This window comes from Bombus flavifrons, chromosome 1 (assembly GCF_040668555.2).
Source record: "Bombus flavifrons isolate JBK064 chromosome 1, iyBomFlav1_principal, whole genome shotgun sequence".
Classification (NCBI taxonomy): domain Eukaryota; kingdom Metazoa; phylum Arthropoda; class Insecta; order Hymenoptera; family Apidae; genus Bombus; species Bombus flavifrons.
The window spans coordinates 3968847-3991664 of record NC_138442.1 but is presented as its reverse complement, the minus strand read 5'-3'; the positions used below and the strand labels follow the sequence as shown (position 1 = coordinate 3991664).

Below are 22818 nucleotides of genomic sequence, written 5' to 3'. Positions count from 1 at the left end.
GTGCTGCTGCAGTTTACTTAAAAGACCAAATTTTTGTAACAATTTAATCACACCGGTATTAAACTAAATGTTATTATTATTCTAAATTGAATATATTATTTATAATTGCTATATTTAAAATATGATACGTTTATGTTTAGAGAAGTGTGAGAGGCCAATACATGTATTACTGGTTGATATAATACAGAGATTGCAAAGTTTATCAGATAGATTGTGTTCATTACGTAATTGACAGATTATATTGATAGCTTAAATTATTATAATAGATGTACAGATTATTTATAATTGTCATATTTAAAATACGATATGTCAATGGTTATAAAAATGTACGAAGCAGATACTTACTAAATATGGATATAAATTAAATAGCAACTGAAAGACTTCAATTTCTATCAGATAAATTGCATTCATTGCGTAATTAACAAATTGTGTTCTAGATTCGTGTAATGTTGGCGGTGCTAGTCTACTCGTCTGCCTCCAATAATCTTGTTCATTAAATCGGGATGATGGAATCGTACAAATGCTGTAGATGAATATTAATGACTGCCATCTGGAGTTAAGAATATTCGGATGATGTCAGGAACAAGGATAACGGTATGATGTATAAATTATATAGCATAATACATGCTTGATTTATTTTAGGAACAGATGACATAAAATATATTCGCTAAAACACGGTTTCACATCGGACGAGGTGGCCGAGTGGTTAAGGCGTTGGACTGCTAATCCAATGTGCTCTGCACGCGTGGGTTCGAATCCCATCCTCGTCGATTCGCTTTTTGTTACTTTGCAAAACATTCTAGTTCATAAGGTATGTACAATTGGAGAAAGTTGCTAAAAAAATTGACGACTCTTTAATGTCCGAGAGTCAGAAGTTTGTTGAACTCGATATAAAAAGAAAAGTGCAGCAGTAGAAATTCAGAATGTATATATATTTAAAATACATTTATATGTAATATTTATTTAAAGTAAAATTTTATTATGTATGTAATACGTTATTATTAAATTGTAATGTTGAATACATGAATTTTATTGAAACAAATACAGAATCAGATATTTAATTAAAAAGCAGTTCAGTTCTAAGTAACTACATAGATCATTCGTTTGCTGGTACGTATTTGAAAATTATTTTCTATTACTTACAACAGAATTGCATGTATCTGAATTTGTCGGGGAACGAAGAGTTTATATTCCATATAACTGGAATTCATAAAATAAGAGCTTACCAATGTTTCCCATTATTTACTATTTTTGGTTCATACAATAGGAGCTTGCGTTTTAAGCAAGCGAATTCAAGTAGCAAAATTTCAGTTATACAACATTTATTTAACATTAACTAAAATTTTGTTCAAATGAATGGAGTCCAGTTAGATGAAGTTCTATTGTATATGTATTAATTTATTATTATTATTTTAGAAACAGCGATTAATGACTTTTCGTTACAAATGCCTAAAAAAATTTTACGACGCTTTAATGAATCAGACGTACTAAAAAAAAAGGAAGTAAAATTTTATTACTTATGTAACACGTTGTTATCAAATTATGATATTACAACTAATTTTATTAAAATAGCATATTTGAAAAGCTTAGTTTAGTTTGAAGTCAGTATGTAGATTGTCTGTTTAATGAAATATTTTCCATTATTTATATATATTCCAATTTATTATTACTTTATAGACAGTGTTTAATGATTTTTCAATAAGTATAATATATTCATCAAAATCCCTAAAATCCGCTTCTACATATATTGTAGAGTACGAGTATTGAATTTATAAATGTATGTTTATTACATACACGTTAATTAGTTCAAATGAATTAAGATATATTTATTCGAAAACTACGTAGTACTTATGTATATTTGTGCACATTTTCTCCCTTCCTCTTCAAATATGATATGAAATAATGGATTTACAATATAATACAAGATATTAAGCACGTATATCTAACCACGAATTTAACCAAGATTGTATTAAACAAGTTTATGTAATGGAATAAATTTTTATAATTGACGAACCGGTAAAACCAAATTTATTTGTTTAGTTTTTAAATATCCTCTTCGAATAGAGGTATTACCTGCATTACCGTCGATGGCTTCTCGTCGTTACACAATCAATTATGTAACTGAGGAATGTGCTTCATGTTCGATCATGAATTTTTTTGTGGAGTCGTTCCAGCATGTTCAATATCGGTGTTCGAATAGACCACCGAGATTTGACGTCAATAGAATTGAAAACAAAGTGGGATAATGAAAAACGTGTGTAAAATGTACACGGTAAATTAGTTTGCTAATGTGTAATTAGCAGGACACCCCCTAGTCGTATGCATTATTCATTACGTCTTCATATCATAAGAAACAATCACATTCAATGAATTTTCCTTAGCGCAAGTGACTGCATTAGGCTTGTGTATTACCGGAGTACATAATTGTATATTATAAATTATCATGCGAGCAACGATCTACTTGTTTGATGAAGCATGACACTGGTAGTTCGCAGAAACATATTAAGTAATAAAATCAACTAGTGTATGTTATTTTTCACTAGCAAATAGCGAGGTAAGTAGTATTCAATAGTAGAGATGATAAAATATAGTTTTTCTCGTTTATTTATACGTATAAATTATGTATTAATTTATTGAGTCATATTTTTTATAGTATTGTCCATTTTACGCTACAAAAAGTTTAAACGCTGAGTCATAGTACAGTTTGTATAATTTCTTAGTAAGAAGTCCATCAAAGTGAAATTCATTGTTTCCTTAGAACGCAATCACCTTTGATATATTGTAGAGTGCAGACACGTGTACGAGTGAGTAATTCAATAGATATAAATTCGTCATTTGATAGGAATTAGTTAATTTATACGATTTTTGACGGTAATTATAAGTCTATAAATTATAAACAAGAATATATATATATATATATATATATATATATATATATTCTTGTTTATAATTTATATATATATATTGCAAATGAAGTGCCATAAAAAGAATGAATATTCTAATTTCTGCTTAAAGATATTCCATTATTTATTTACTCTATTCAATTATTTATTCAAAATGTCTCGTGCATGGGCTCTTTATTCTGAATGAATTTATTTATGTCTGAATTTAATAAATACGTTCTAAATTTTCGAACACGAAATAAGTAATATAATGGTACACCATGCACGAATCATAGTTAATTATTTCAAGGACGAAATGCGTGCCTTTTTGTGCGCTTGTTGAAAAACTTCTCGAGACAATTATTTTGCAAATTGTTGCAAGCAAAGATATCGCATTGATCAAGGCTATTGAATCGATAAACAATAGGAACTGTGATCATTTGTAGCCTCCTGTCAAGATCAGATTTATTTGAGTATTTAGTAGTGATATAATCTTCATACTATGTTTCTGAAGAAGTTGTCAATTACCATTAATTCAAATTTTTTTCTATTTTTAATCTACGTAACGAAAAAATTTGTTTCTTCTTATCGTGGAAAAGTGTGTTTTAATCCTTTACGTTATAGGTTTGAAATGATTGAAATATTCAAGAATACTTACAATTATAGACATAATTTATTTTTAATTAATAGGAATAAATATGATACTGTAAAATTAGAATTTTTAATAAATCAACGTTTATCAATACTGAGGTTAACACTTTTTATTTTCTATAATCCGAAAAATTTGGTTTTATAATATGTAGTTTAATACTTAAAATTAAATTTTTTAATTTTCAACTTTTCATATTCTAGAATAGATGAATCAGTTATAATTATGTGCAATGTTCATGACATTGCGCACATGTTTTGAAATGATAATGGTCTATCAAGAATCGTACTTAATAATTATCATGTTCTGTTTTATCGACGTTACCAGTTTTGTTAGATTACACATTACACATTATTTTCTGTCGAAGCTGTTAGTTTTGATATAGTACTGATATTGATTATGCAAAAATGTCGTACAATAGAAGAAGTATCGACGAAAGAACATCATTGTTGAGTAAGTTATATCTCTCAAGTTTCAATTTGTCAACATTTGTATATTGTAAACTACAACTCGCCTTATTTATTGTTTCATGATGATTTTAATGTTTTGTACACAATGAACGTATCTTTTGGATTAGACAAATCTTTAATTATGTGGAACTTCTATATCATTCTGTTATGATTCGTAAATGCATTCCTATTTATATACAATAATTTAATAGAGATTTTCATCTAGTTACCAAGTAGAATAAATGTTATAATAATATATAACCATTCTTTTGGTTTTAGAATTATACTATCTTTATGTTCTACTATATTTATACTATAATAATAGCATGTAGAATCTGTGGCAGTCGTGGCCGAGTGGTTAAGGCGTCTGACTAGAAATCAGATTCCCTCTGGGAGCGTAGGTTCGAGTCCTACCGACTGCGGTTGGTAAATATAAAAAATTATATTTTTGTTTTTTCCTTTTCTACCATTCTCTCAATTTCTGTACATTATATGTTCCGAATCAATTATTTCTGATATATTTATAAAAAATTTGTGGTAAAAAGTAAATGTATATATTTTATAGGTCTTTGCTGAATTATATATTTTTGATCATAATGTTTTTAATTATAATTTATGACAATTAAGTATATTAAATTTTTATAGTAACATCTTGTACATAATACATTTATTTTGTACGTATATATAGATAACTCTTACACGACACTGCACGTCTTAACACTAAGTCCCATACTCATATGTGTATGACATAGGTGTATGAAAATATGTAGTAGGTATACTTCGAATAGCTCCAAATCTAATACTGAATTCGCAAGAGTAACAGGTTAAGTAACTGGCCGAAGTTTCGTCTACTTCATATCGATGGATATCGTTCGTAAACATTAGATAAGCTCAGAACGCATCAAGGCACGTAGTAGCGTGTTGCAAAAGGCGAGAATTTTGAAAATTTTCTTTAATTATGCATAACTCGAAAACTAAAGTATCATATATAATATAATATATATAAGACATACAATATGCCTGCTTTAACTGGAAGTGCCTAAATATCTGGAAAAAAACGATTGATACGAAAAAATGTTTCAGACAGAAGTTGTATGGTATTGAGGGGGACATATTCTGTTTTTATCTATTAGATCTCGCGGCGGTCTTGAAAAGTTCTATAAAGATGAGATGAAAATTTTTTAATGGATACTCCACTCTTTGTTACACATTCTTCTAGCTAACATTCAGATGTCTTCAAAACGCAACAAACGCGTGTCTCTTGCATTATTCGGAATCGAGATGTGAGCTTTCTGGTTCGACGGATAAATACAAAAAACTATCTGAATTTACTACTAAATGTAGCACGGAACTGACGATTTATTTTGGAAAGTTATGGAACATTGGAAAATTATGACTTGGTGTTCCGACAATGTCATACTAGTAGCGCCACTATCAGAAACATTTTTCTGTGCTACTGCGGTGTACATCGGGTAACGCTAATGCCGGCGGCACATTGAATTTTAAAATTTATATCTCTATAGCGGATGCTGCAAAAGACACAAGTTTGTAGTATTTCAAAAACGTTAGAATGTCGGCTACAAGAATATGTAATAAAAATTGGAGGTACCCATTAAAAAATGTTAATGTCACCTTTACAGGACGTTTCAAGATGGCAAGGTTGAATAGATAAAAGCACAGTTTGCCCCCCTCGGTACCATACACTTTTGTCTCAAATATTTTTTCGTTTCCAGTTAAACCAGACCATGCTATATATTCGTATACCATTTTTCGCTTAGATTTACCCTCTTACGTATTCACATGCATTTATGAATCTACCTCTATACATATGTATTCCAATTTTGTCGTGTCTTTATTTTAATTTTATATTTAAAAAGTTATCCTTTTTATTAATAACACTTGGTGTATTAATTAATAACTTTAATTAACAATAATAATTTGATAATAAGTGTAAACATATTTTTGTAAAATCCATTTATGTAAATGTTTGAAGTATTTCAGTAATATTAATTATATTTAAACTAAATATAATTTATTAGAATAGATAATTTATTTTTGGATATATAGAATATATCCTATTATATGTGCCTATTATAATTTAAAATGACGAGACTATTTGATTATAAAGAAAGGTAGGAGTGGATCATTAAGTTTTGAAAAATTTTGTAAGAATGTGTAGAAATTATCTGGGTAATGTATAGCAAATTTTGAAGTACATATATATATTCGCGTATGATAACACACAAGACAATCGATATAAAGATAAAGAATTGCAAGGACAGACGTTGCGTTGTCCTTGTTTTTATTATCTGTCTTGTCCTATTTGAACATTACGTCTAAGTTAATGGTTCATTATTATTGACTATTAATTAATATCTTTTTAGAAGTTGAATTTATTTATTATCGTAGTAGGAATGAATAAATATATCGTTGTTATATTATATTTTCATGATGGAAATCAATAGATAATAATCCATCTTAATATTAATAACATAATAATATTAATTGCAATTTACCTAATACTTTTGATGCTTAAAATTTAAATTTATGGTATTTTAGAACCAATGTAAAATTGATATAAATTTATAAAATTGATTAATTATTAAAGTATTAATCTTATTAAGTCAAATATTAAATTCGTAAAATTGTAACTGAATTGTAATTGATCGAATTTAGTATTTCTTATGAATATGATGATATATTCTTATCATTATTTTCTATTATTGTATCTTTCATAATATACTTCGCGGAATTTAAATGTACTAAACTATTTGAAAATGTTTTTTCAATTACTAGTTGCGGTATCTTTTTTGTTTTTTCATACAATAGAAATATGAGATTAAAATACCTAATGTCGTGGTAAAGTAATCATTTCAATGCTATTTTTCAACTAAATAAATGTCAATTATTTGTAATATCGTATATAATTAAATGATAGTTGCACATTTGGGAAAAGTACCAGCTTTCAATTATAGCAGTTTATTTGTTCTAAATTAAATTATCGTGCCAGAGAAAATGGTTTCTAACTTAAGAATAATAGTATACACAATCAGATATATTGTTTGTACTTTGATTTTAAGTGTCATATGCTTCTTATTACATAGTATTATGGCTCACATTTTATTGCTGTGTATTCACGGGGAATATAGCACAAGATTATTGTTTTTATCAATTTGATGTTAATTTAACGTCTTACGAGCTTTACGGTACACACTGTTGATTTTATTAACACATACCGACTGACTGTTTCTCAACGATGATTGATATTCATTTTTAGTAAAAATTTCATTTGATCGTATTTTTGAAGTTATTCTAGGCATAAATGTAATAAAATTTGATAAATAATTTAATTCAACACATAAAATAAATATTCTTTATTCAATTACTTTCTTGTTCGAGGATTGTATATCGAAGAAATGTTCTAAATGTCACTCGATAAACATGTCAGATCATGTTTGTTCTTTGTTTTCGGACAGTGCGTTTACGTATTGTACTTTATCCATTGAATAGTATGTACCAGTATTGATCGGCCTGTATGGAATTCAATTTATCGACTCATCATTGAAATTTTCGTCATAAGCTTCCCTTTGCTAATTTCTAGTCTTTCTATGTCAGGCTGCTGTCGTTATTTGTCACTCAAGCAGAACAGATTGCTGACAAAAATACATCTTTTAATTTCATAGAATTATTATATCCGCAGAATATTATATTATCGTTGAAATACATTTTTTCAATTCTATGATAATTTGATGTTTTTATCATTTTTGCATTATCATTGAGGTTGAAGTAAAATTTACACTTGGATGAAATAAATCTCTCCTGACGTTCAAAATCCATTGATAAAAAATATATTTATTATCGATTAATAAATTGCCACATACATATGTATACTTATAGTATCTATGTGGCTGTAACTGATATTATTCCATCACACGCTACTTCAAGCAGATCGCGTTTGTCTCATAGTTCTTAATAGATTTGGCATTTTATGGATCGAATGCAAAAAGAATCCTTAATAATTACTCAAACATCAACTATTCTTCTCCAATTTTATATATATATATATATATAGAAATAATAATTATACGTTTTTATGTTATTTGAAAAGTTATTTCAAAACTCGATATCCGAATATATATTTGTTCCTTCTGGAACAAATATATATTAAATAGTACTATACTTTGAAGTATTATATATAGGACTAGCATTTCCTATATTATGATACTAGTACTACTATTATGATAGTAGTATATTCGCTATATTTAGAATAGTATGGTATTTTATAATATCTTCTGTATATTATAGTATAGTAATATTTCGTAGTATATTAAATATCATATACAAATTCTCTAAAAAATTCATCGTTAAAAAATTCTCTATTGAAGCATGCATATGTAATTCTACATGTAAGTATAAATAAAATGAAATTTCGACATCATTCTGTTTCCTTTTCTTTTAAGGATTTGTCTTTCAAAGTCTTTACACTTTATTAAATCGTGTGCTCAACTGTGATTCAAAAGCGGATCAGGGATTTTTCGTACTGAAATGCAATTTTATTGTTGTTATTAATCATGTGATCTGTTATCAAATGGAATTAGTGGGCTCGTCCGATAAAACGTTTCATCTAGACCAGTGTATCTCGGCGAATAAAGAAAGTCCCTCTATGCAGTGTCAATATATCGTCGTGTCGTTAGCTTGAACCGTTGTTATCTACAGAGCTGGGTGGTAATCACACGGCTAAACGTGCTATCTGAATGTTCATCTTACCGCTGAAAATTTATGTTTCAGTGTCTTGACTGCTACGATTTTAATTATAACTGTACTATCTATTAAGCGTGCCACCGTGAAAAACGTGGACGAATAGTGAGAAAGAATACGCCGGTGATATTCTGTGAATCTTACTTTTTACTTTGCCGAAGATCGTATTTGATTTTGATCAATTTACAACATCGGTATAGGATTGCTTTATCGATTAAGAGAAGATTGTGGTGCATTTAAATAATGGTGCTATGTAGGTACACATATCAAAACAATATAAGAGATACATGAACATACAAATTTTCAAGTCCGGTCGTTTATCAAAATATTTAATAGAAATATGCGAGCGATAATTTAAATGATTCGAAATAAAATATGATATAAAGTATGCCTCTGTTATTTGAAAAAGTCCATTGCTTAGAGTTCGATCTTTGATAGATCCTATACGTAATGTATTTTATTTCCTTTTGTGACATACATGATATCTGATTTCTGAAAGTATAGCAATACAGATAAAGTTGTTTATTAATACTTTAAGATTTTTTGAAGGATTATATGTGACATATATATGGTAAGTGTGTACTTGTAGGAAACAGAAGCTGCTCCTGCAAACGTAATAATTAAACGTAATAATTTAATTCTTATTTAAATTTATTAATCCTTAATTATCAATTCTCATTCAATTTTTGTACATTTCATTTCTGTAAGAATATTTTAGTTTCATCACTAACGAGAAATACTTTTATGAAAAAGATTCTGAAGTAAAATAAATAAATATATCAAGTTTTTAAATGCATGATTTATTATTATTTATTAAATATATTTTTATAAATTGTTTCGTTAATATTTTGTTAATATACCGATGTATTAAATTTCTCTAGCTTTTACGTACGTACATTTAACAAGAAAAATGTGTACGTTATTTTAGCTTCAGGAGGATTATTCAAAAGTTTATGCGTTATTTGAAAAATGGGATACGAGTTGTATACAAACATAAAAGTTGAAAATATAGCTTAGAATATTTTATCTGCTTCAATTTGATATATGTACAACGCAAACACAATTTATGTTATAGCGTTATCTCGGATTACAAATATTGAATTCTTCAGGAAAGTGGACGTGGCTGATATTTCAAGACATTTTTTTGAAAAATATACGATGATCTAAATTACGCAATATTTAAATTCAGTAATAATCCTTGAAACGATGCAGAAGATTTCCATCCCTTTTTAACAAGAAATACAAAAATAAAAACACATCTTGCACATATTTTACATGTTTCGTATCTCCAATCAATAGTTCATACAATTATATCATTAATTCACTTAATTATCTTCAAATTTCGTTTCGACATTTCTTAAATCTGAAAATTTTTCGAAGAAATCCTTGAAATTTCTCATTTTCAGAAATAATCTTCACGAAGATACTTCCAAACTATTTTTAAGCTTATTTTGTCATTATATCGAAAAGAAGAGATTTGTAAAATAACGTCGTACTTAGATTAACGTAAAATGATATAGTGCTTCTATAACATAATTATTTAGTTAAACTAAATAATTATCTAATACGTAAGTAGATAGTATACGAGACACATTTCCTGTTTCATACGGCATAACGTTATATGTATTTACCGGTAATGTTTTATTATGAAAGTAATTTCGTGAAAATATGCTGACATCATGAAAATATTAACGGTGTATGCAAAGATTGCAGTCAATGTAACGAACATGTTGTAATGCCTTGCTATTCAAGGACTTAATTTCCGTTCTCTCGATTTTTCATCCGGTGTTTATTGTGTAAGATCAGAGTCTTGTTTCATTCGTCTTGATTTCGTCTTGAAACAAGCTTCCTTTACGTAAAATTTCTACGTGAAATATTGATTTATAACAACAGCTCGTTGCTCTCTGTAAAGTGAAGTTTACCGTAAAATAATTAGTGAAAGATGTCGGATGTGGTGTATATTGCCGTTTCGACGAGTAAGAATGTTTCAAAATATAATGCATGTCTATATACTTTAAGGATACGAATAAAAAGATCTTTGTACTTTAAAGTTGATACTTTGAATCAGGAAATTTAGAGACATATTTTATCCTGGCTGATTTAACACGAACACGTACATACTTTCAATTTTTCAAATTACTATGACGTTACTATGATTACGTAGATGAATTAGAGATAAAAGTTTCCAACACTGTACTGTTGTATTATATTTAAACATTATAGTAGCAGTAGTTTTTTTACTAGGAAATTATTAGGTATAACTTTTTACTAAAATTCATGTCGAAATTATGAAATACGAATGTACTAATATAAATATAAATATTTCAATATAAATATTATATCCAAGAATAATTTTTCGAGAAGCCACGCCCGATTATTTTTGCAACACATTTTGTCACGATATTGAAAATATAGATATTAAGATAATATTAATATTAAGATGAATATAAATATTAAAACGATATTAAACAATGCCGTTATTTTGCGTTATCAAGACCAGTGTTAAATAAGATAATTTATCGACGAATAATACGAAAATTCTCTTACAATACGATATATTGTATAATTTGATCACCTGATATCGAATTACCCGTTGTATTAATTTTTCATTAAACAAAATTACGTAATATGTGTATGAAACATCAAATTTATTCTGATAATATTCTCCTCGTATGAGTAAAAGTTAAGAGCTCAAAGCAGAGTTTTATTAATCCCAATACACATATTTTTAACCGAGCGATTTAACTCTACTTATCAGAGAAAGAGAGAGAAAGAGAGGATACCGTGGTCCGGACATTATTTTCACGGATAAATTAATGTTCATCAGTGCATTATCAAGTTATTCGCTAATATACGTATCCGTTATCGCTCAACACAGAATAGTATTTGTCAACGTACGATTGTTTATTCCAGAATTTTTAGTAAATTATCGAAGACGACGGATTTGTTTAAAACGCGATATCCAATACAACAAACCTAATGTTTCATTGATTGAAAAACGTTGTTGGTCGTGATTACAATGGTTGCTTGGTGAGATAGACGAATTCTCGTTCATCTGGCAATCATATCGTATAAACTGTGAAACTTGGGAAATTTCAGGTAGGAACGTGACTTCCAGATTCGATTTGAAGCAGCTCCTTCTACGAAGGATACCGATCCTGGCATGGCTGCCTCAATATAGTTTGTCGAAACTTCTGCACGATGTTTTGGCAGGATTGACCGTTGGTTTGACTGCTATACCACAGGGCATAGCTTACGCAATTGTGGCCGGACTTCCAGCTCAGGTGTGTACATTTGTTCGATAGTGTTGAACTTTCTTCTTGTTGAATTTAAAATAAAGTTTCGGAGAACACAGACGCGAGATAGATCTCCATCGTTGAAACGTAGCTAGCAATTCTTTTACGTTACGCTCTGTCATTTTATTTTTCATCGATTTTTTTTCATTGCAGGTATTTAAATAGAATGTTTCCATGTTTTTCATTCAGATCGATCCATTCGTCGAAAGTATTTAAACGAATCTGTTGGTTTGAAATTGAACGCGTCGCGTTTTTAAAAGAAGCGTTACGGTGCGAAGAAGCGCGAAAAAAGTAAAATGTAGAATAATCTTATAATTTTATCACATAATCGTACATTTGATAGTGACAGTCGTTACGAATGATAATTATCCAAAGTTGTTAATTATTTGAGATTTATTGAACACCGAGAGATGGTTTATCCTAACGTTAGAAGTGCTTCGATTTCTTCAAAATTTCATAAAGAACGTAGAATCTGAGTGGACGTAACAGCGACGGAAAAAATGTTATGCAAATCTTTGGAATTCCTTTTTAAAGCACGTAATGTTAACACTTCGACTGCCACGTTGGTCATATATGACCGGCCACGGTTTCTCTTGTGACGCCACGATGGTCATTGGTGACCGGAGCGCTTGAACTTTTTACAATTGTAAAAATTGTATGAAAATTGACAGTTAGGGCATTTTCAATATAACCGATAAATGGAAGATACTTTGAAACAAAAAGTGCCTCATTGAACAATTAAACATTTTTATTAGAACATCAATAAAAAAAATGAGAACAAATCTTGCATCTAACGGTGCACTGTGTTTGCGTCCATATCTTTAAGGGATAATCTACGAATATTATTATAAACACAGTTTAGAAAATAATCGCAAATGCTTTTTCATAATCATATATATGATTGAAGTTAGAAGTGTGCACATACCTTACTATTATATACAGAATGAGCAAGTACTGTTTACTAGTATCATTTACACGTTTCAACAATATATTCTGGACGTTTTGCTTACCACGAAATAACGAATGCGAATGGTTTGTTGAAATAAACGAAGCCTTGTTATAATATGTCGCCACTATGGTCACCCGTGACCACCAATAAGATAAACGGTTCATTGGGGAACAATGTTGTCTTACATCATCAATTTATTATTATTTTGTCATTATATGCTTCGAACAATAAAAATACTCCCGTGGCGTCCTGAGCGAAACATGTGATTTCGGCGTGGCAGCCAAAGTATTAAGAAACAAAATTTCATATAAATTGATTGAAAGAAAAGAGTGTAAATAAAGAATATTAAGGTAAAGTTGATCCTTAACGAGTTAGGATTCACACATTTCACATTTACACGTTAGGATAATTAGTAAAAGTATCACTATTAGTGGTAGATGCACAGTCGAAGGAAGTAGGTTTTTAGGTAACTTTTTACGCAAATAAATCATTTGAAATATTCTTTCGAATCTTTTACACGGTTTCACGAGCAATAAAATCCTTCCTAATCGTTGCATGAATTTTAAACGCCGCTATTTTAATTATTCCGAGTGTTCCTGTTAATATATACAAAACAATAAAAGTGTATTTATTCGCGTTGCTTGTCACTTTCGTTACTATTTTATATTGTTAAATACCGATTCGAACGAAACAATATCGTTTGGTTTGTTGAAAAATGCTTTTTGTTAATCAACTCGTTTCCATAAAAGAGAGAAACGTTGTTCGTTTCACAGCGCGAGAAAATCAAGGTAAACGTATTGATCATCCGATATAAACGAATCTTTCACGAATCGAAGCCAAGCTATTGTTCAAATTGCAAATTTTACATTTTGAATAAAATGAAAATAAAAAAGGGAAGAGATGGAACGTGTGGATAAAACATAAAAGGAAGACTGTAGCTCACGCTACCGTTTAGTTTACCTTGCGAATGTAATCGCGTGTTGTTGTTTCTCGACGATCGGAAAAAAAATATTGATAAAAACGAACAGTTCGATGGAATGGTAGCCGGAAAGGCGGTTCTCGTTAGATAAACTTTTGAAAACTTCAGTACGGACTCTACAGCAGTTTCATGGGATGCTTGGTTTACTTGGTGTTCGGTAGCTGCAAGGACATCACTGTGGGTCCTACGGCAATAATGGCATTACTGTCGCAAAATCATGTTATAAGACTGGGAGATGATATCGCGGTAAGTGCAGCTTCGCGTTTCTCATAAGACTAAGCTATCTCTATTTTCGAATCGGAAATTTCTGCGAGAAAATCAAACGTGCTTGATAATAAAAAAAATAAAAATCTCTAGAAGCAAACTTTGTAACCAACTTTAATATTGCTCTTTTCAAGTACATACGCTTTGTTTTTGAGAACTTTTATGAAATAACGCGATAAACAAATTTATCGCTATTCAAAGGATAAAAGTTGTATCGTTCAGATATTGGCCACTTTGTTATCTAAACTCTACAAGTAAGTAAAATAGTTATCTTTTCGTTTAAATAGATATTTCTTTAAATAGATAGCTTCCTTATTTGCAATATTTTGTAATTATGTATTTTCTAATTGAGCGGTATTTATCAACAGTATGTTTAAATAATGTGAAAAAAGGAATTGTATTTAAAATATGAAACAAAGTTCTGAGAAAGAATGATATAGTAAATTTGAAGTGAAAGATAGTGTACGAGATACCTGATATATTTGAGACGGAAATAGCGACTTTTTAAGAAATTGTAGGTGCTACTGGGTAACAAAGTTTTTCCTCGTCCGTTTTGCTCGTCAGACCTTTCTCTTTTAGATTGCTATCTACAATATTTAGAAGTCTGGTTAACTTTCTTAAAGAAAAGCGTCTGATTAACCAGGAAAGAGCGGAAATTCCATTTGAAAGAAGCTCGTCAAATTCGTACAAGGCCAGTTTCTCGCGTCGCAGATTACAATCTCGTTGTTTCATAAAGCTTTCGATGTACCTTTCTAAACATTTCGCGGAATACATAAAACTATCGCATGCAAAATCTCATAATTTATCCAAACTCAGAACGTATATGTACATATGTTGCTAAAAACATCGTTGATCACATCTGATTTCCATTACAAAGTAAATGAAATAATTGTTAAATGCAATCTAAAGTAAATGCGATAATTTGCTGAAATTGCAACAAGCGAATCTTTTACTTTCTCAGGTGCTTCTATGTTTCCTGACAGGCTGCGTGATTACGTTTATGGGATTGTTCCGCTTGGGATTTCTTGTGCAGTTTGTTAGCATGCCAGTGATCTCTGGATTTACTAATGCAGCTGCAATAATAATTGGAACATCTCAGTTGGGCACGTTGCTTGGTTTGAGTGGCAGAAGCGATTCCTTTATCGACGCAGTTACCAAAGTTGTCAATCACGTAAATGAAATTACTTTCTGGGACCCGATATTAGGAGTCTGTTCGATGATCTTACTCGTTTGTCTTAAAGTAAGATTATTTTCTTTTCACTATTTTAATATATGCTTTTAATATATTATATACATATATATATTTTTATTGTAATTTCAAATTCGTGATTCAGTAGTATATGGATGGAGGTAGCTGAAAGACACGAAAATATTTTTAGCGAAAATTCCACCTTAATGCGCGTTTTAATTTTTAGAGATTTTAATTCCGCGAATATTTTGATTATGAAATATTCTCCATAAAGTAACCACGTTAAACATAAATCTAGTACTTTTAATTATTGGGATTTATCTATTTACGATTTGGTTGATATTTGTTGATCGGCAATTGATGAAAATTATGTTTCTGTCTATTTCCTTTAATTATATTTCTATCGAAAAATAACAGAATCACAAAAAACATAATTATAGAAACTTTGGAAACGAAAATGATTCACCGCAGAACATATTTAATACTAATCGTTGAAAGTTCCTGCAACGAGAACGCAATATTTGAAATCATTAACGATGTTGTATTAAAAATATCCTGTAAAAATAAATTATATTTAGGAACTGAACTTCACTCTCTTAAATAACATGTTTGCTTAACTATCGCGAAACAGAAATTACCTGCAAAGAAAAGCGGCACGGCGTTGGAAAAATTCATGTGGGTAACATCGTTGGCGAGGAACGCCGTAGTCGTCATTGTTGGAATAATATTAAGCTATTCGTTATACTCTTACGGTATTAAACCCTTTAAAATTACTGGACATATAACGGAAGGTTTACCGCCGTTCTCTCCGCCACCATTTTCTCTTGTGAAAGGAAACCATACGTATAACTTTGAGGAGTTAATTGGTGAACTCGGAAGCACTGTCATTTCAGTCCCGCTGATTGCCATTTTGGAAAGCATTGCCATTGCTAAAGCTTTTGGTACGTCGTTTAGAGTTAAATGAAAATATTAATCTTATAATTTCTTTACGATATATACATTTTTTATCTATATAAATTACTGAATATATAAATACGATTGTTTATCATTTTTATTTTCTCTGTTTAATCCTCGTTTTATTCGTCGTATCTTAACGCAGAAACGAAGAATTTCTCAACTGTATTTATATTTAAAGATTACAAATAACTCGGCAGCAACGTTAAAACATTAAATTAAAATTCAAACGAAATGGAAGTTAAATTAAGAGGAAACAAAGCTCGTACTTTCAAAGGTCCGAAGTTGCTACGTTAAATTATATCGTTTCACCTTCGCATGGAAGTTTCAGTAACGAGTATTTGAAAACAAAATTAATTATAATATCCCTTTGTGCGTATTATAACGTAACGCAACAGCAGATACATCAAATATATTCAATAATTTAATATAAATAAAAAATACTTCCTTCGCTACTAGTTTATCTTACTTGTACGTATATCAGAATCATTGACTTTCCATCGCTAATTATATTTCATAATTTCACGTTTAATATTTTCATCTTTCACAATTATTGTTACCAATGATTTTTCTTGATACCGCGCTATCTGTTTCGCGTATTTAACACTTTGATTGCCATGTTGAAATCACATGTTTCGCTCAGGACGCCACGGGAGTATTTTTATTGTTCGAAGCATATAATGACAAAATAATAATAAATTGATGATGTAAGACAACATTGTTCCCAATGAACCGTTTATCTTATTGGTGGTCACGGGTGACCATAGTGGCGACATATTATAACAAGGCTTCGTTTATTTCAACAAACCATTCGCATTCGTTATTTCGTGGTAAGCAAAACGTCCAGAATATATTATTGAAACGTGTAAATGATACTAGTAAACAGTACTTGCTCATTCTGTATATAATAGTAAGGTATGTGCACACTTCTAACTTCAATTATATATATGATTATGAAAAAGCATTTGCGATTATTTTCTAAGCTGTGTTTATAATAATATTCGTAGATTATCCCTTAAAGATATGGACGCAAACACAGTGCACTGTTAGATGCAAGATTTGTTCTCATTTTTTTTATTGATGTTCTGATAAAAATGTTTAATTGTTCAATGGGGCACTTTTTGTTTCAAAGTATCTTCCATTTATCGGTTATATTGAAAATGCCCTAACTGTCAATTTTCATACAATTTTTACAATTGTAAGAAGTTCAATCGCTCCGGTCATCAATGACCACCGTGGCAATCAAAGTATTAAATGCCTCTTACGTATAACAAAATGATTATATCTTGATATTACGAACGATTTTTGATTTCAACGATTATATTTATTCGAAATTGTGTTGCAACTAGTAGAAACGTTTTAATCATTGGAAATCCTAATTTCTAATATTTCTAAATAAATAAAAAAATCCTACATCAGTTTGTATGGTAAAATCTGTGTCTTGTAGCCAAAGGGAAGACCGTTGATGCTAATCAAGAGATGCTGGCTTTGGGACTGTGCAACCTTTTCGGCAGCTTTTCTCGATCAATGCCAACCACAGGGAGCTTCACAAGGACCGCCGTAAACAACGCTTCGGGTGTAAAAACACCAATGGGCGGTGTAATTACTGGATGCCTGGTGCTTTTAGCGTGTGGCCTTCTGACCTCGACTTTCCAATTCATCCCGAAGGCAACACTCGCTGCAGTCATTATAGTCGCCATGTACTACATGCTTGAACTTCATATTTTCACCGTACTTTGGAGAACGAAAAGTAAAGATCCGATTAAGAGGAAAAAAAATTACGTTCAACGCATCGTACCCGGCTTCGTCTCAGCTTTTTACCCCTAAGAGATTGAAAAGTCTTTCAAAAGTCTCTCTATGCGTATACTCTGGCGGAAAAATATTAGACGCAATATTCTTTCGTTTATTTAGCCCTTCAACGTGAAAGCAACCGAGACACGTCTCGTGGTGAATTTATTTCTTAAAAAGAATATGCTCGTTAACAGGGTCACTGTTAAGCTTCACTAAAGCTTAGCGTTGCATAAAAGTCGCAGAAAGTATCGAACAAGGTTTTGCAGTTAGTTATCCAATATTAGAACTATCAAGCCAGCTAAAACCATCGGTACTGGGCTCCTTGTCCTTGTAATTACTAAACGAACGAATGTTTTTAATAACAATATCGATTTTTATTATTATCACAAACACGATGACATATATTTATGTATTTTCGTCATACTGTTTCGTAATTCTGATTAGTAGAATGAAGATTGGTAGTTCTAATGTTAAGAAGTTTAACAACAGCCTTGTAAGATACGTTGATATGCATCAACTATACAAAACTGGGATTAAGGAAACGTTTGATACATTTTGATAGTTTACAATGATATTACGTGATAGAGTAATAAGTTACGATTGAAGACTGCGGTATAATTAAAAATTTTACAAATCGAAGGGATTTGAACTTTCAATAATTAATTTAAACACGAAAACATGACAAAACATGACAAGTACATTTTTCTTGATATTTCGATTTTAATGTCGTTTTGCGATTAAACTAGTTGAATCCTGATACGATATAATCGAAGACCACAGGACGAGAACGTGAGCGATCTTAAGATTCAATATTCGATTGTATCAACATTAATCACCTCTACGCTATCAAAATTTGTTTGGTTGTGGGTTGTAGTCGGTTCATAGATTTATCACCTATTTCTGAGAGACAGTTTGAAACCTAACAAAAAGGAAAAAAAACGCTGTTCATATTATTTAAACACGACTGTTATTCATCTTGATCAAAGTTCACAGGGTAAAACACGATAAATCCATTTCTATTTATTTTGTACTTTCTACGTTAATTTGTTATATAGTAATATAATATATGAAAATCGTTAATTTTCATGTTTCAAAATTGTCGAGCGTAGCAAAGTTTATCGCAACAACGCTATTTATCATATTATTTGTTAACTTAAATAGAACATTTTAACGCAATATAGTTTAACGAAAGTTGCCACTTTAGCCTAAAGATTACACCTCCGAAATAAGCGATAAATATATTTATAAACATCGGAAAAAGACCATGAGCATAATGAATATTAATCGTTGAAAGGTTCAAGGAACGGAATATACACGTATTTAATCTCAAACAACTTTAGTACAGGGAGATAGTCGACAGCATAGTGAATTTAAAAATTGCCCCGCTACAAAAGAGAAAAATATGATTTATCGTATTTTCCCTGTGATCTTCGATTCATTGTATAATTTATTTTCACGCGCGAACTGGCAACATCTGTCATGTAGAATGCTATTTTACGATATCATCGGTCCTCTTGTCTAGTCCCAATGATAGTTCACTTGCCTCACAGGAATTCTATTCATACGACAATCGGCTGTGTCGTAGGACTGTAGTAATTTAGCGTTTGTCTCTACTCGTAGAGACCGATTTGATACCTTTGACGGTGACTTTGTTGAGCTGCTTGGCAATTGGTCCAGAATACGGCATGATTGCCGGGATCGCGGTAAATCTAATTCTCCTGCTCTATTTCGCGGCCAGACCTGGATTATTGATCGAGGAACGTGTTGTCGATGGGCTGACGATTCTGTTTGTATCGCCGAAACAATCGTTGAGCTACCCAGCTGCGGAATATCTTCGTGAACGGGTGATGTCGTGGTGAGTAAAGTCACCATAATCGCGTTTCACTGGCTTTGTAATTGGATCATAAATCGGCGGTTTCGCGAGCCTCCTGTCAGACCGTTCGTTTTATTTACCTCGAGTAACCTGACATTATTGTTCTTTAGGTGTGATGCCAGGGTAGGAACTATTCCCGTGGTAGTGGAAGGTCGTCACGTGCTTAGAATCGATGCAACCGTCGCCAAGAACCTCGCTTTGCTGCTGGCCGACTTGGAAACCAGGGACCAGAAGCTGGTGTTCTGGAATTGGTGCGAGGAAGCCAAGAGAACTTTGATAAGCTACGACGCTTCTCTCACGATGTCCTTCAGAAGTTCCGGCAGCATAGCTCAAATATTTTCAGGTAGAATCGCGTTACCTCATGTTCCACGCGAGTGAAATTTTGAATCTAACGAATGCACGGGACACTTGCCTCTGAAATCTTCCTAAGCTTCGTTCAACGAGAGCTGCTCTTCTCTTTTCAACCTGTTCGCGTTTAACGAAGCCTCACGAAACGCTGAACGTATTTTATTTAACGATGGAACACGCCTCGGCCAAGATTAGTTCTTCGTGCAACTTCAGTCGCCTTCAATTTGCCTTTCGATGCACCAACATCTATTGAAATTCCACGAACCGCGCCGAAGGTGTCATTTCAAACAGCATCTCGACCAATCGTTTTATGAAAAAATGATCAAGAAATCGTGCTTCTCGTTATTCGATGAAAAATCCTATGGAATAAAGGCGTCACGTTTTTATATGCATTTAAAAAGAAAAAACGTATTTAATTATTCGTATGAAGAAATAATTTTCTTTATCGCGAAACATTTGTACAGCATTTGGCTTGACCGAACGCGTTATTTAAATATCTTTAATTGTTTTCTGTAAAATATTCGATTGCGATGAAGATTTAAATGGTGTTAGATCCAAGTATCCATACGTAGCTTTTTCGTAATATTTACAGTACTCTAAAATTGACTTCTTTTCTTTTTCTATTTAACGATAGAGATAGAATATGAGAGAGGAATACTATTTCATCTGACATTGGCTTACGAAAGAAGACGAATAAGTCTGATAACGTTTGCTTTAAGAAAATTGCCTGCACTCATATTAAAATTAATTCCGCAAATGGTTACTTAACTATTCCGTGGAAAAATAGTGAAAATTTCTGCCACATTTCGTAAAATCACAATTTTAACCATTATTTTAAACGCTACGTTTATTTCAAGATAATACACGTTTTTTTATTCTTATCTTCCTAATTTATCTAATTTTACGCTTCAGACGGGAAAACACGAACTATAATCATGTTTTTCCAATTTACAACTAGATGTAATCTTTTTCAATTTTCCTTCAATTATTGTGAAATAATCGTGATCGCGTGTTGTTTTGCGCTCCACCACGATAACGATAGATTTTTTATTCCTTAACTATCATGTGTGAAAGTTTTCCGTAGTGTATATTTAAAAAATTGAACAATTAATACAGTTGAATGTGTCGAATTAAATGTTTTACTATTATTCGATATTAGATAAAGAGTAGAAAATTATTGTTTGCAGCGGATGCAAACGATAACGTTGCGGTAATATTATTACAGGATGGTAATATTAAAACAAAATTATTCATAGAGGGTACAATTTCACTTATAATAGCTTTTAAGGATTAACGTTGAATCGTGTAAATATAGGATTCAGTATTGAAAGTATTGAAGGATTTCGATTCGTTTCACCTATAAATAACGTTTGCGTAACCGCGCGATGCCGATTGACGGAAATGCTTTGCTCGGAAAATGAAACTTTATTCGAATGTTTCCATGAATAATCAGCAGAAGGTTTCATACGAGAAATTTTCATCGTGACTATATGATCCTGCCGCAGAATTGCGAGCATTTACATATGGTTCTACTATTTTGTATGTACATGTAAAATTAATCTTTCCAGATGTGCACGAGAGTATCGGTTGAATTGAATCAAACGATGATGTCCAATTTTATTTGTTATTCGGTATAAATTATCGCTCGTATATCTGAGAACTTTAGCCGTTTTGTAACAGAAATATGTGTCAACATGTTCAAATTAATAATAAATTAACAATTTGAAGCAACACTTATTATGTTTCCTATGGAGTTATCAGTCTGGAAATCCAAATTACCTGTTAAACATAACAAAAATATATATTATTATTTACTACTCTAATAGATTTTATTATATACTACTTCATGTATTTACCATTTAAATACTGCAACCAGTTATATTAACATCAGAAGACATTCTTTTACAGTTTGAAAGTCCCACTTTTATTTGTTCCATAACGTAAAAATTTAAGAAACTGGAGATTAAGAATTTGTCAAGTAACGAAACAGTTCTACGATACTGGACAATTACAAATATCAATTTTATTATTGCATATTGGTTTTTGCAAATTAATTTTATTGCAAATTATAATCACAATATTTTATTATACATAGCTAAATGTATGTATGGCGATTATACAGAACAAAATCATTGCAATTCGATTTATTCGTAATTTTGCGATTAAAATACATTTTGTCAAAACTAAGTAAATATTCGGATACTTTCGAGTGGTAACGTAAACGTTACATTTGAGATTATGTTTGAGTAGCTTCTTTCAGAAATCTAACATTATGAATTAGTAATTCGTGTAATCTTTATATGATAATGTTTACAAATGCGCTTGTAATTTAGAAAAAAGTTTAAACAGAAAGATCTGGATATCAAATTATAACTATATCTACATAATTATTATTCATATTTCTAATTTGGTATTACGTTGGAATATAATCCTACTC

At 30.9% G+C, this 22818-nt stretch overlaps 1 protein-coding gene and 2 non-coding genes across 7 annotated transcripts; all 3 read left to right on the top strand.

Annotated features, from left to right (window-relative positions):
* Positions 1-688: 688 nt before the first annotated feature.
* On the top strand, positions 689-770 carry TRNAS-GCU (transfer RNA serine (anticodon GCU)). Its single transcript has one exon. It is a non-coding gene; the product is annotated as a tRNA-Ser (tRNA).
* A 3087-nt stretch (positions 771-3857) lies between these two features.
* Positions 3858-22436, top strand: LOC138178024 (sodium-independent sulfate anion transporter). Of its 5 annotated transcripts, XM_069109450.1 has the most exons (9): positions 3919-3984; positions 4306-4406; positions 11838-12022; positions 14071-14208; positions 15188-15466; positions 16047-16356; positions 17817-18119; positions 19781-20015; positions 20144-22434. In XM_069109450.1, the coding sequence occupies exons 4-9, from the start codon at positions 14092-14094 to the stop codon at positions 20409-20411; spliced, it is 1512 nt and encodes a 503-aa protein (XP_068965551.1). In that variant the 5' UTR covers positions 3919-3984; positions 4306-4406; positions 11838-12022; positions 14071-14091; the 3' UTR covers positions 20412-22434. The 5 variants fall into 5 exon arrangements, with proteins under 5 accessions (XP_068965530.1, XP_068965551.1, XP_068965542.1 ...); XM_069109429.1 differs by lacking the exon at positions 4306-4406 and having other exon boundaries at positions 3858-3984; positions 20144-22435; XM_069109441.1 differs by lacking the exons at positions 3919-3984; positions 4306-4406 and adding an exon at positions 8646-8995 and having other exon boundaries at positions 11842-12022; positions 20144-22435.
* TRNAS-AGA (transfer RNA serine (anticodon AGA)) lies at positions 4321-4402 on the top strand. The gene has a single exon. It is a non-coding gene; the product is annotated as a tRNA-Ser (tRNA).
* Positions 22437-22818: the final 382 nt, after the last annotated feature.